General features: G+C 49.0%; 1 protein-coding gene across 1 annotated transcript in view; it reads right to left on the reverse strand.

Annotated features, from left to right (window-relative positions):
• Positions 1-216: 216 nt before the first annotated feature.
• The window catches only part of LOC144176045 (venom metalloproteinase antarease-like TtrivMP_A), a 258,958-nt gene continuing 244,635 nt past the window's right edge, over positions 217-14,539 (reverse strand). Inside the window, exon 14 of the mRNA XM_077705165.1 lies at positions 217-380. Coding sequence (XP_077561291.1) covers positions 309-380 — 72 coding nt within the window. The 3' untranslated portion in view covers positions 217-308. The remainder of the gene's footprint in view (positions 381-14,539) is intronic.

Here is a 14,539-nt window from a genome sequence, read left to right on the forward strand (position 1 = left end):
TTCCTTTTATAGTGTAGGGGGAGAGGTGCGGATGCACGGACGACGGACGACAGAGCCGACAGCGAGAGATGTTTCACATCTAATATCGTTTCAGTGTACTAATAAATTTAGTTAAAAGTGAATGCCGAATTCACCTGCCCTTTATTTAGATGAAAAGGTAAGGCACAGTGCAGTAGGATGGCAGCAAGAAAAATGGGGGCAATCGCAATCGCATGCAACAAACTGGTTTATTCGGGAAAGAAAGACTCGGCATTTCGAGGTCAGTACATGTGTAAAGCTCGAAATAGCTGTTCCCGCAAAGAATTCATTTATTTAAGCGTAGGCTCCACAGGATACTTTGATTGTCTCACTTTGCAGTCACCGTTGATGCAGACTTTCCCCTGGAGAAAAAAGGCAAGGTAGGTTTTTGTGACAATTTTCGAAATTGGCAACTACTCTGGATCACTACGCAATAAGAGGAGCATAAAGGTCAAAGGGGTTTGCTGAAGGCTTGTTTGTACATTTTAACTCGGTGGTAAACAGCGGAGGAGATGGGAGAAAGCAGGAGAAACAGACGTGTTTGTTTGTGTTTCGCTTGCTTCATCCTGTCGACTGCACTGTTTTCTCTTGGAGAATACAGCTACGAACAAAATTCTACCGTCAAACACTATGGGCAAGGACGGGTGTTATAACAGCGAGGCAGACGGTTTTCTTAAGGTATAGCTTCACTATATGCGACAGAAATAGGGGAAATGCTTCTGAGTATTGTGTTCTTACAAAACGTATTTTGCACGTCATTATTTTAAGCCTAATTTATCGCACGATTGATACGAATAAGCTCAAATTGTGGCCATGAATTCCCTACTGATGGCGACATTCTTATGTTAGCCTTATGGCAAGCCCATCCGGTCTCGAGCTGAGTAGAATAATCACCAATACCAAGCGGTAGGCCTGCACGACATAGTCACGAGTGGGATCCAAATTCTTCAGCTTACATAATGACTGTAACTTGGGGCACATAAAACGCTGCATAATGAGCTTTTAAAGAGAATGGTATTCCTTTCGCTACATCAACGCGAAATATTTGATTTCTCGGTCACTCGATTCAACCTTCAGGAGGAAAAAAAGCAACAGGGTAAGGAATGCTTGACCCTGAAGTACATCGTCGCGAAGCACTCGATCCTCTTGCGATTTTCCCCGTTTTGCTATTTCACCAGCTTCCCACAAAGACATGAAGTGTTAGCTTAAGAGTGTCGTGGAAAGAAGAGAGGCTGTTTTATTCAAGTACCGCAGTTAATTATTAAAAAAACCCAGAAGCTCGTTTGTTTTTGTTCCTTATGGTCATCCTTGTTGCTTCTTTGTTTTCATGCTGGTTGGGCCTACGCAGCGTACAAGAGGTGCGAAGTGGAGCCGCCGGAACGCTTTTTGCCTTTGATCGTATTGTTCGTAGTCGGAGTGGTTCCGGCTGAAGTGGCCTATAGGGATGATCGCAGCGACGAAATGCTGTCAAGCGTGTGTCCCGAACCTGGGTCACTACGGCTGTTGCTCTGCTGGGAGAAGAGGCGATTATTTGTGCAAGTACTCTGAAAGTTACAAGCGGGTTACAAGTTACAAAGGGACGATGGCTGGGAGGTCATTACAGAACGGGGAAACGCGCCACGCGAGGTTGTACTGGCCAAAGCTGTAAGTCGCTGCGTTGACTTCATCGCGCGTCAGGTTGGGTCGCCGCTCTGGCGGGGATTCGTCAGTAGCCAGGTTCCTGGGACGTAGCAAAGCGATAACAGAGCAGGGTTCAAGCGTGGTTTGTTTTTTCTTGGGCGACGTAAGTTCGCGGCTTGACTGTAAATTGTGAGTTTGTCAGTTCTGTTTATTTTGTTGGTTGTCTGTTATTGTGAGTTCGAGAAAAGTACTTGAGAGAGAGTGTGTTAGATCCCACGAGAATTTCTACACGTAACTACGACTGGTTTTAGCTGGGGCCAATACGCAGCGTAATTGCAGTAAGTTGACTAGTATTTCTCACTCTCTCTGTTGTGACGTACCTGTTGGAGGTGGGACTTTTGTAATACAACTGGGGGCTTGGTGTGTATGGGTTAGAGCGACAGTCTAGCGGACGAGAGCGGAAGTGAACGGCCGGAGACGCCGGTAGACCCTCGCCTGTCAGATATGTTTCAGTATGTGCTTTTGAGTATGCTTCTGTTTTGTTGTAAAGTGTGTAACATTTTAAATCCCATCCCTTGATTGTAGCGAATGTCGTTATCCGAAAACTAAACATTACCCAGGGCATCAAGAGCCCTCGATTACTTCATTGCCGGGACCAAGTGAGCCGGGATTGGGCACGGCGAAACGGTTGGATCCATGCCGCTCGCTATGATATTCTTCTCCGCTGCACAGGTTCTCCTGTAAGAGATCGCCGGATCACGAACCGCAAGTGACAGACTTGGGCATCCTGCTGCCATCAACGCCATGTTCGACGCCTGTCCGTCTGAACAACGCCGCCTGTATAATCATTGCCTAACGCGTGAGCGAAAAATGACCAAAGAGCCACTTTTCTCTAAGCCCTTGCGCTGCTGAGTTTGAGGTCTTGGGTTCGATTCCCGGCCGCGGCGGCCGCTTTTCTGATGGAGGTGAAAAGTAAAAAAAAAAATTCCCGCGCCTTCCCGCGAGGGGAACACGAGTAAATGCAGAGCATTGGGGGTCGTTAACGCCGCGTAAAGTCGCGTCAGGGTGGAGCGAGCGTCAACCAAGGAAGGAAGGAGCAACGCAGTGACAAGCACGAGCGACCGCTAGCCGCTTTATATTTGCAGCGCGCGCAGTAGAGGGAGAGCAGTACGGGGGGGAGAGCGCGCATGCGCAAGCAGCGCGTGCCCTTCCACGCCCCACCGCGCTGCTATCACGCACCTGTTACGCCGAGACCGCGACGGAGCGAACGGGCTGACTACGACGCATGCGCGCGCCAGCTGCTGTTGAGAGAGATGAGGGAAGGAGGAGAGGCGCACCTGCTGCGGACGCGGAGCTGTGGACGCCGTCCGACGCAGGAAGAGGCGAGGCTAAGAAATGCTCTGCATTTAAAACGGCTGTGTGTACTAGAGTTCAGCGCACGTTAAATATCCCCGGGTGGTCAAAATTAATGCGGAGCCCTCCACTTCGGCGCGCCTTATCGCCTGCGATGCGTCGGAGAGTTAAACCCTACACTCAAACAGTCGAGCGTTTTTACACCCATTCGCGCTGCTGTTGATTTTCCGCAATCATCTGATAACGGCGCTACGGCCGCTGTCAGCCGACTGCGTTACTTATGAAATAGCCATCGGTGGGCGAGGGGAATAACCGTTATGATAACCGTTGTGAAAGAGATGTCGGAGGTGGAGCCCTGGAGCGGCACTGACTAAATTAGTTTCTCCGGAATGAAAACTCGAGTGGTGAGACATATATTCCTTCACAGTAAAAAGGACACCGCCTCTTTGCAGACAACTATCGCCCCATCTTTTTGATGTATAGCATATGCAAACTTTTGGAACACTGTCACAAACTGCAGGCCACGTCTTCCATTTTTCATATTCGGGGCGGCCGACATGACGGCCTCCCGGACGGGGTTCGGCCATTTTGCGCCTCGCTGAGGAATCCGGGGGTCCCCTCGGCTTGGTGCTCACGCCCTTTGTTTCGCCCCGCCTGCTAAGAGGACAAAAGCGGGCTGCGACATTCTAGCGGACGTGCAGATGCGAGGGATGACGTCATGATTGCTATCTCGGACGCGCGCGTGCGATCGTGGTGAGCGGCCGGGGGTCCCCGGGAGGGGGGCACCGGAGGAACAATGGGGAAGACCCCGGAGCAGGTCTACGGGACGGCCGGCGGCCGGCGGAGATAATTTAAGCGAGCGCAAACGGTCGCTGGGGGCAGTCGGCTGGAGATTCGTGAACGTGCTACGCGGGGAAGGGTCCGGGGGTGACGCGCTTTAGCGGAAGTACGTCCGTAGCACGGTGTAAGAATATTCTTACACCGTGGTCCGTAGGCTCGCGAAAGAACAACCACAGCCTAACGCTCGAGTTCGCCCGACGCCGCGAGTCCCATGGCGAACCAGCTTCTGAACCCCGGTGCCCCGAAACACGTAAGCGGCTGCCCGGCGAGGTCGGCTCCACCTCGTCGTGACTTTCCGTCGGTGAACCGGCGGGTTCTCCTTGCCTCGTAGAGACTTCCTATTGCCGCGCCTCCCCCTCTTAATTGTTTGTTGCATCGGATTAAGATATCCGCCTCCTTCCGGGTTTTTTTTTCTAGGGTCACTCGTAGCTAACGAGCTGAGAGTCGGTTTTTTGTGTGTTGGGTGTCGTAATTGTCGTTCTCAATGGTGACGATGTTTGAGGGAATTTCACGTGTCGGGTACAGCTTGCAGAGCTACTAGATTTTTTTGTAGTAAGTGCTGTTGTCGGGGGGGGGGGATATTGTTTGTCCCCTAGAGTGTTTGGCGTGTGGCGTACGTGTTAGTATTCTTTTTTTACACAAGTGTTTGCCTCTAGAGTGTTTCGCGTGTCGCGTATAGCTGTCTCAGTTATAAGTTCGAGGTCGGAGGTTAAGGCGTAGGGCACGGCGGATCGAGTGTCGTCATAGTGCTACTTGGTTTTTTTGGTTTTCCTTTGTTGTGTTGCTATCTAGTTAGCGCGCGCGTGCGCTTGGTGTACAGATGATTAGCGCCTGCACGCACAAGGCCGATGGCAGTGTGAAGGCTCCTTTTTTTTTGTGTCGACCGTTGCCCTGTAGTCTTTTGTTCGTGTAGTAAACTTATATAGTAAAAACGCAGTCGAGCATCTCCGTTGTGATTTCATTCGCCCCAGCAATCTCGGCACACGTGAAAACTCACGGGCCGGCCACCCTGCTAAAATATAAATAACTGTTGCTTCGCGCCCTTCTTTATTGGTTTTTGCTCGCGGACGCAATTATCCAGCGGAGGGGTTTGTGACAAACACGTAGTATCCAATTTTGTTGTTTGATTTTTAGCAGCGAACAATATTGTGGCAGACCTTGGCTAGCATCTCCAGGAGCAGACGCTAATCACATGTGCACATCCAGCTACGTCCAATCTCTGATTGATTGATTGTGGGGTTTAACGCGCCGATGCAACGTAGGCGATGAGGCGCGCCGTAGTGGAGGGCTCCGGATTAATTTCGACCACCTAGGGATCTTTAACGTGCGCCGAAATCTCGTACACACGGGCGTTTTTGCTTTTTGCCTCCATCACAAAAGCGGCCTCCGCGGCCGGGAATCGAACCCGCGACCTCGTGCTCAGCAGCGCAACGCCTTAGCCACTGAGCCACCGCGGCGGGTTACGTCCAATCTCTCTTTATCTGGGTGTGTGCTGGTGCTGACACAGCTCAAGATGTCAAAGCAGCCCCCCCCCCCCCCCCCTCCCCAACCTTGCGACACCAGAGCAGTTTATGACAAGGATTTCTCGCGACCTTTCCGCTCGGCAAGCGCAACAGCTCCGAAGTCTTCTTGCCAGCCATCGGGCCATTTTGTACTCCGACAGCCGCCCCTTATGTCCGACGTCTGTTGTAACGCACCCCATAAACAGCGGCGTTGACAGCCCCATACGTCGATGCCCATATCGCGTGTCCCTGCCCGAACGGGGCGTCATTCAGCGGGAAGTCGATGAAATGCTCAGAAGAAATGTTATCGAACCCTCCTCTAGCACATGGGCGTCTGAGTGAAAAATAAGGACGGCTCATGGCGCTTTAGCGTCGACTACAGGCATTTTAACAAAATCATGATTACCCATTTCCTCGAATTGACGATGCCCTCTACTTTCTACATGGTACTTTTCATCAATTGACCCGCGGTCTGGATACTGGCAAATAGCTGTCGACGAAAAAGATCGCGAAAAAGCCGCTTCCGTAACACCAGACGGGTCGTACCAATTCAGTAATGCCATTCGGACTTTGTAACGCGCCTGGCACATTTGAAACGATGATGGACTCTCTTCTTCACGGCTTCAAGTGGACCACCTGCCTGTGTTAACTAGACGACGTCGTTGTCTATTCCCCCATATTTGAGACTCATCTTTAACGTCTCTCGGACATTCAGGGTGTCTTTCGCCAGGCAGGTCTGCAAGTAGACTCCAAGAAATGCCGTTTCGAGTACCGTCAATGCAAGATTCTTGGTCATCTAGCCGACACCACCGGTGTTCAGCCCGATCTCGAGAAGAATAGCGCCGTCAACGAATTCCCCGTCCCACGTTCGCTGCCCGACGTACGCAGCAATATAGGTCTGTGCTGTTACTTCCGCCGTTTTGTCAGATTCCGCTGCCATCGCTCGCCCTTTCGCTGATCTTCTGAAGAAAGAAGCAAAGTTCTCTTTGGGCAAAGTGCAAGCTTCCGCTTTTTCACGCTGATCGGACATTTACCGAACCCGCCAATCCTAGCTCACTTGACAGCTCTGCTCCGACGGAAGTCCGCACAGACGCCAGCGGCCATAGAATAGGAGCGGTGCTAGCACAAAAACAAGCAGGCCTAGACAGGGTGATAGTAGAGTCTTCTAGAAGAGTTGAGTGGGACGAGCCGCCGGCTCCGCGCCTGCTTCGCCGCGAAGCGCAGTTTGTGGAAAGTTGGCGGGGCGGCGCTGCGGTCGCAGTGGATTGGGTTGTGCCGGTGCGAACTGCAAGCGGCGGCACAGGGCGACCGCAGAACGGAGGTCCCGCAGTCGTTTTCAGTCATGTGTTTTAGAACTTTGCGCAACCGCTGCTGCTGCTTATCTTTCTCTGTGAAGTTTTGTAGAGTGATGAGCCTTTCGTGTTTAATTTCACCGTCCTCGGCATGCCTATAGCCCCCGCCACTTTTGTGCGCTGGGATGCCGCGCTAGCTACAAAACTGTGCTATCACACCTTTGCGTTCCGACACATGAAGCTCGCGGATCAACCTATGAAACAAAACTGCGTGGTGTGTGAGCTGCACTTCGAGTACTGCTACATACAGCGTGACTGCACGCACGTTATCGATGGTAAAGAAGTGAGAATCGCCCGTGGTGTGCCTACGCCCGACGTAGAAGTATTGAGCGAGGATCCGCCCCTCGCAGGGGTCATGACAGATTGCAATAGTTTCCACGAGGCATAGCATCAAATTGCCATGAACAAACATTTTGACCAGCTGGCGCTTGTTCTGCTGACGCGACGTGGTTCTGTATCACGGGATGCTGCTGTTGATGATCAAAATTGTTGGTCTCGTTCTAGTGCCAATGTTTGGGGAAAAAGGGCTTGCGTTTTTCGAATCTTGACATTTTCGACATTTGCTAGCAATCTCGTGCTTTCGACCTTTAATTCTGCCGAAGCAGTCCTCACAACAATTCGTTTTATCTGCAACCCCAACTATAATTAATTACGGCAGACTGCAGGAGTTTTATATTTATTCAAAGCCCGTGAATAAGAGCGGTAATTGCTCTAATAAAATACCAGGGCTGGTCTGAATGGCATATTCGCAGTATATCTGTAAAATAGCGCGTCTATTCGCGGTGTTCTGGGGAGAGCATGTAGTCAAATACACAAAAATCTGAAGTTTCGAGGAGTATGCGAAAAGCTGCGCATCGTTCACGGCCGTACAGTCAAATCGAAGAACGCAATTGATATGCTTAATAGAAATGGCAACCCTGCACAGGCCTCTTTTTAAGGCCCGGTACCGGTCTGAACCCGACCCGGGGCCCTCACACTTATTTCAGGCATCCATAAGTGAGCACAGCCCCGGCCCGTCGTCTTAATCCTAGGCCCGCGGCCGGTAATTTATTTTTGGGCCTAAGAATGGCCCGCATGGGTGTGACCTGGCCCGGCCTTAGACGCTGAATAAAATTTATTACAGTTGGTTTAGTGTCTTCGCAGCGGCAACCAGACGGAGCATCTAGTCTGTACAACACGTCATGGATTGAAGGCGAAAATCCGGAGTGAAATAGCGCACACATGTACTTTTTCTTCCACTGTCTTCAGTTCGTGTCACATCGGGTATAGCTAATATTCTTAATTAAATCAGATCTGACACCATCACATTTGATGACCAGATTCTTGGCAACGTAACATTATGGTTGTCTCGGACACACGTTGGTATGCTGAAAGTTTTGGCGCCGCGTTTTAATCCACGAGTAAGTGCAGTGAACTGTTTTGTCTATAGCGGTTGCTCAGCGGCTTTGTTTCCCTAGCCCGCGAGTTCGATTCGCGGCCCCGGCTGCCGCATTTCATCGGGTGCGGCATGTAAAAACCGTGCACAGTAGACGTAGATCGAGTTCCAGGTTGTCCGAATTAATCCCTTCCGTGCTACATGCATTCCCTTGTAGTCGTATCTTCGGTATGTTATGCCCCAACATGTAAAATGTTGATGCAGTACATGAACAGGAACTATCAGACCTACACGTTTTTAGAACAGTGCATACAACTAACGTCAAGAGGAGCGTTGAAATAAACTCATAACATTTCTTCTAATGCGTTTTTCTACAATTCACATCGGAAATATATATAGCCAGGCCCATAAATTCAAGCCCGGCCCAGGCCTGTGGCATTAAAGGAGCCATGAAGAGAAAATGCAAGTTGGTTTTATTCGAAAGATTTCGTGTTTTATAGTGCCCCCAGCGCTTGTCCGGATACAAATGGTGCTTTATTCACTGAGAAATTAAACAATTTAGGTTAAAATTTTGATTTTCCCGCTCAATCGTGCGTTTTCGTGGTCCCAAGTGACATCACTGAAACCGACCGCTCTGCAGCCTAGAGTATCTTCATTCACGCATCCGCCGTACAGGGTAGAGACACGTATACGCTGGCGCCGCCATTTTCGGTTGCTCGCTCGCCGCCGAAGCAAGTCATTGTGTCAAAACCGCGCTAAAATTATCGCCGCAACGCGGTTTACTGAAGAAGTTTGAATCATATTGTCTGTTTCGCGTTGCTAGGTCTCGTGGGAAACAAAAAGAATAACGCGTTGAGCCCGTTGGCCCAATTGCGGCGGCACGGGACCGTTCAAAGGTTTCTCCACCCTGTACAGCGGTGTTGGTTTGTTCCCGCGTTTCTTTACGTTCCGTAACCTAGATGGCGCCACCATACCGTGGCAAGCGTTTGGTTTGTTTTTGCCCGCATTTAAACCTGGCTTGTTTTTGTTCTGGGAGAAAATATTCGTTCCCTGAAACAGTGCTCGCTCGACAAATGGGGTCACGTAAGACACCGTTGCTTGCGTCAATCGGCCAGTGTCGTCTGAGACAACCCCAAGCCCCGTAGTGCTGTGCAGCGAAACCAAGCATGCTGTGCGCAGTACGAACAGCAGAACGCATCAGTACTTCTATGTTTACATGTGCTTTCGTAACTTCCACTGTTTGTCCCATCATTCTTATTGCTTTGTAAAGAATGTGCCCTAAATTTAAGCGCAAATCGCTCGTTCGTCTAGTTTGTAAGTTCTACCTAATTTGCGTCTGCTTCTGCCAGCCTCCGCCAATCGCAGAGCTTAGCTCATGTGACGACATAGGTTCTGTTGCGGGAAATGAGCTGGTGGGTCGCATGACCATTCCCGTTTTTCCTAATTATGTAGCTTATTTGAGCGAAGTTTACGTTAAAAGTGGTGTCAGTATGATTCTAACGAGACAATCTTTTGAATGAACCAAACTTGTGTTTTCTCTTCATGGCTCCTTTAAGCCCGGGCCCGCCGATAAACCGCTTTCGGGTCAGCCCGGGCCCTTCAGTGCTCACTGCAGCATGATGCCGCATCATGATGCGGCATTCCCGTCTGAATAACTGGCATGCACACTTCAGCAACATATATGGTTTTATTGAATTGGGTTAAGACCGAGAGATTTTAAAAATTATTATTTCGTAGAGAACATGTTGCAAAGCTTGTGTAAAATTAAAATAAGACCAGATTCCTCGATTTGCTTCATTGGCGCTGCAATGAAATGCCCGGTGTCATTAAACAGATGTAGCAAAAGTTTATGTAGCGCTGCCCATGTTTCTTCTATTTATTGCAACGTCGAGAGAGTTAAGGGTGAACACGGAAAAGACGTATTGGAAACTGGTACTTCAACGCTTGTCCCTATCACCTCCGTTCGTCTGTCGTTCTATTTTCCGCGTTGGAAGTACTTCGTTGAAAAAAAAACAGGGCACGCTTCTGCCGCAAAGCCTCTAAAACTTCCTTTTAATTTATTCTAACACGTTCTTTTTTTCTACCCCGCTGTTGCTTTGGAGTTGCTGTTAACATAAAAATTGGGCGAAACACGAAAAAGCGCCGCCCGCGCGATGCCGCGCTGCTTGGCGAGCGCAGTCGGCAAGAATCCACTTCACCCGCTGCGCCCTCTATTCAATCCACAGCCGCCGCTTCAGGTGAAGCGCTCCGTTCGTCCCACTCAACTCCTTCTAGTACACTCTAGTGATAGCTTACGCAAGCCGTCTCTTGTCCCCCGTCCGAGCGCAACTAATGGTGCACCAATGAGACACACATCGACGCACCCACCATGTGCCGTCGTGACATTGCATGTTCCGTCTCGGTGAAAACAAAGGAGCAGCATGAGTCTCGAGCAAGACGTCCTCAGCTGCAACAACGTTGTGGGCAGAACTGCTGTGCCTTGTATGATGATGATGATGACAGTTATTGTTTAATGGCGCCAGGCTAACATGGGCAAAGAATGCCAAAGAACGAGTTTAGTGAGCGATGTAGCCGTGAATACTAAACATGTAGTAAAAGTAAAAGTGAAACGCAACAAAAGACAATTCAGATGACTGGTGTGTATGGCCAGGATGATTACGCGTTATTTATTACGAATTAGTTTATTATTGCGGGCGAAATCCCCGAACGGCTAACGCGGCTGTATGAGAAGAGCTGCAGGGCTAAGGCGTTGTGGTGCTGAGCACGAGGACGAGGGTTGGATTCCCGGCCGCGGTGGCCGCTTTTCTAATGGAGACGAAAAGAAACAACGCCCGTGTGTTCGAGATTTCGGCGCACGTTAAAGACCCCCAGGTGGTCAAAATTAATCCGGAGCCCTCCACTACGGCGCCCCAGACTGCCTCCGTTGCGTCGGTGCGTTAAACACTACAACCAATCAATCAAACAAGAGCTGCAGATGTGTTGCCTCAGCTAAAAACGTAAGAGCACCTGGACTAGAAAACATTGGTTCGTGTGGTAAAAAGTATGAGGGGGCAGTGAGAGTTCAGGGAAATGCTTGTAGAGTTCACGGAAATGCTTGTCATCTTGTGTCAAGTGCCTTGCATATGATTGGGAAATGTACTACGGATAGGCCCTTCCCACACCCGCTACACAGGGGTCTTCAAGACTCTGTGAGATAGTATGAGTGCGTTACTTGTGTGTGGCCTATCCGTAGCCTAGCGGAGACCACTTCTGTGTGTCTATTGTGTGCGTCAGTTGTGTAGTGGCCTAAGTGTGGTTTTAGTAGATGTAGTTTCTTGCCTGTTTGTTGACTCCAGTGTGGTTGCCATGTGTTACGAAGCTCTTGTTTCTGATTTGTCTTGAGGTCGGTGGAAGGTACTGGTGGTATATCAATTGTATTCATCACAGCGGCCGCAGCGGCTGTTTGATGTGCAGCCTCATTACCAGGGATTCCACGGCGCCCTAGTACCCAGCATATAGTCATTTCAAGATATGAGGCATATGACGTCATTAAAACCTTTGAAAGAATGGTTTCTTGGGCGAGTTGGTCATTCATCGTGTAAGCGCGAAATGAACAAGGATGAACGAAATGAACGGGACCCGGCGGAAAAAAAGCGTCGTGTCCCGTTAAATTCGTTCGTCCTTGTTCATTTCGCGCTTACTTACACTTTGAAAGAAGATTGACGACATAGTTTTTAGAAGTCTTTTTAGATGGCAGTGCCCGCACAAGGCTCAAGAAATCTGTGTACACTGGGAATCTGTGTTCACTGTGTACTATGGACATGGGAAGTTTATGTTTAGTGAGGTGATATAAAACGAGTAAAATGCCATGCGCCTCTGCCGTGTAAATACTATAATGAAAATTCGTTGTTTTACTTACGCCAAAATTTGGTCTGTGCGCTGCACAAGAGGCAGTACAAGAAGTTTACGACTCGTCGCTGAAGGATTCGTCTTACCTGTACTTCTCGTGCAGAGACAGGAATGGCTGCAAAATCGCACTCCTGGGTGCCCTATTTTTTGTATTTGCATGAATTACAGGACCCATAATATGGGACGAAGATGCCACGGGGGAATGAATTTATTGATAGAAGTCTTGTGCAACTGTGAAAGGGAGACCTGGAGTTCAGCAGCTTTTTCCCTCACACTAAAAGAAAAAGGTAAAGAAATGGATGAATGACCTGCATAAAAGGAGTTGTAATTGTGATGTGTCGTTAATGATAGGATTAAAAGGGTGGTTGGTGATAGACGCGATTTTAGACGAATACAGCAAGTCAACATACTCCCGCTGATGCTCTAGGCACCCTTTGTCACACTCTACATACAGACTCTGGACAGGGCTGTGCGGAAAACGCCACATGAAAGGCGAAGCCCGAGGTGCAGCAGTAGGTAGAGTATTCTCAGGGCCGTTTCTGTCGCCGACCCATACACTACACGGCCGTTGTCAAGCCGAGACCCTAGCAATGCAGTATAGAGACGTAGCAGGAGTTTTTTGTAGGCCCCATAAGATTTGTCTGAGAGGACCGTCAGAAGATTCATTGTTTTTAAGCATTTGCATTTAAGTTGTGTGATATTTGGAATGAACGCCCGCTTTTCATTGAATAAGATACCTAACATTTGTGCTCCTTGTTCGCAGGAATCGGCACGCTGTTAAGAGTGATGTCTGGGTCTCGGTGGACCCCATCTTCTTGGAGCGGACAGCAAAAGTGCTTTTTCCAGAATTATGTTTAAAACCATTTTGCTGGCCATTCTTGTATGCCCAGCTGGCAAGTTTGTTGACACCAATGTGTACTTAGCTTATAAAAAGATATAAAAAGTATTAGAAGGCGTCTACATACATATTAAAATGAATTGCAGGTGGCCGCGCATTCCTATGGGACTACATCTTCAATATAGAGCGTGTTCTGCTAAAAACACCCCCTTAAGACACGCCGTTTTCTTTAACGTGAACCTTGAAGAGTGCATTACCAACTCTCACACGAAAGGTTCTCTCCGACATTTAAGCCACAAGTTGGTCGTTTGCGGATCGCCCTGTCCTGAAGCCAGTGTAGCAGCTCTCGAGAAGACCATTGTATTCAAGAAAGTACACGAGCTTCCTGTTGATCATCTTCTCGAGAAGCTTGCACGGGCAGCTTGTAAGGGCTATGGGTGGATAGCTGGCTGGAGAGGAAGGGTCCGTCCCCACCTTCAGGAAAGCTACTACAATGGCCTCCCTCCAAGGCGCTGGATTATGCACGAAGCTATACTTTTTGTATAGGTGTAGGAGTGTATCAAGCGTGTCTGTATGTGGATGTTGTATCATGGTGCAAGTAATCGTATCTGCGCCTGTACCTGGAGGTTTACATGCGCCCAGGGCAGCCTTCAGCTCATACAGTGTAAATTCAGAATCTTAACCGCATTTTAACTTGTTATAGTCATGAAGGGACTTCTTTTCACAAGCAGTTTTATGCTTCAGGAAAGTTTTCGTGTAGTTTCCAGATCTGAAAACGTGTTGGAAGTGTTGCGCAAGTGTGTTAGCCTGATCTTCGAGTGTGTCCCCGGTTGTGCTGACCAGGGGCAGGCTGTGTGTATGTTGTTCTTAAGTTAGCGTACTCTTGTCCATACCCCTTGTGCGTCTGTGTGTGCGTTAATGGATCTAAGGAAGCTGCGCTAATCTCTCGCTTCGCTTCACTGCGCACACGCTTAGCAACTGCCTTCGCCCTTTTGAGCTTTTAAGTGACACAAGGCTATTGGACGCGGCGTACTGACGAAGGCATCCCACGCCTTATTCAGAGTCTCTTGCGCCAGCATACAGTTCTCATTCCACCAGGGCCTCCTTCGGTTGAACGGGCAGCACTGGAGAATGGACTTTTCGGCGGCGTCGAGGATGTGCGCCGTGAGGAGTTGGGGGGCTTTTTCAACATATAGGTGTGTTATGGGTGGGGGGTGGAGTTTGGATGTTTCTGTAAATGTACTCCAGCTCGCTCTTGCTTCATTTAACCTTTTAGGTATAGCGGAACTGTTTGGCCCTTTACCTATGTATGATAGTGACGTAGGGAAGTGTTCACTGCCATATAGGTCTGTGGCCACGTCCCAATCAAGAGATGGAAAAAGAAAGAAAAAAGATCATACGGTTATCAACCTATTAAATATTATTGTGCGAATTGCTACTGCCTAAAGGACAGTATTCAAGTTGATAGGGTGGCATGCCAACGATTTCGGGGGGATTATGGCCACCCCGCCAAAAAGTGTGTGCAGCCATCCCTGTCCTTTCTGAATACCACAGACTTAAATGCATTTCTTGGACACACATTACACTTGGCTGATTAGAATGCAGTACCTCGTACATATCGTCAAGGTTACTAAGGCCTTGCAGTTTCATTAAAGAATGTTTTCTTTTCCCACTATTATGTGTTCCGAGCTACTGGAGTGTGATTATTAATGTAAAGCCTTTCGGGGCTCGGACTCTTGGAGCGTGTTTTTTT

The sequence above is a fragment of the Haemaphysalis longicornis genome, unplaced genomic scaffold (assembly GCF_048455015.1).
Source record: "Haemaphysalis longicornis isolate Haplotype H1 unplaced genomic scaffold, Haemaphysalis longicornis Haplotype H1 scaffold_3, whole genome shotgun sequence".
Classification (NCBI taxonomy): Eukaryota; Metazoa; Arthropoda; class Arachnida; order Ixodida; family Ixodidae; genus Haemaphysalis; species Haemaphysalis longicornis.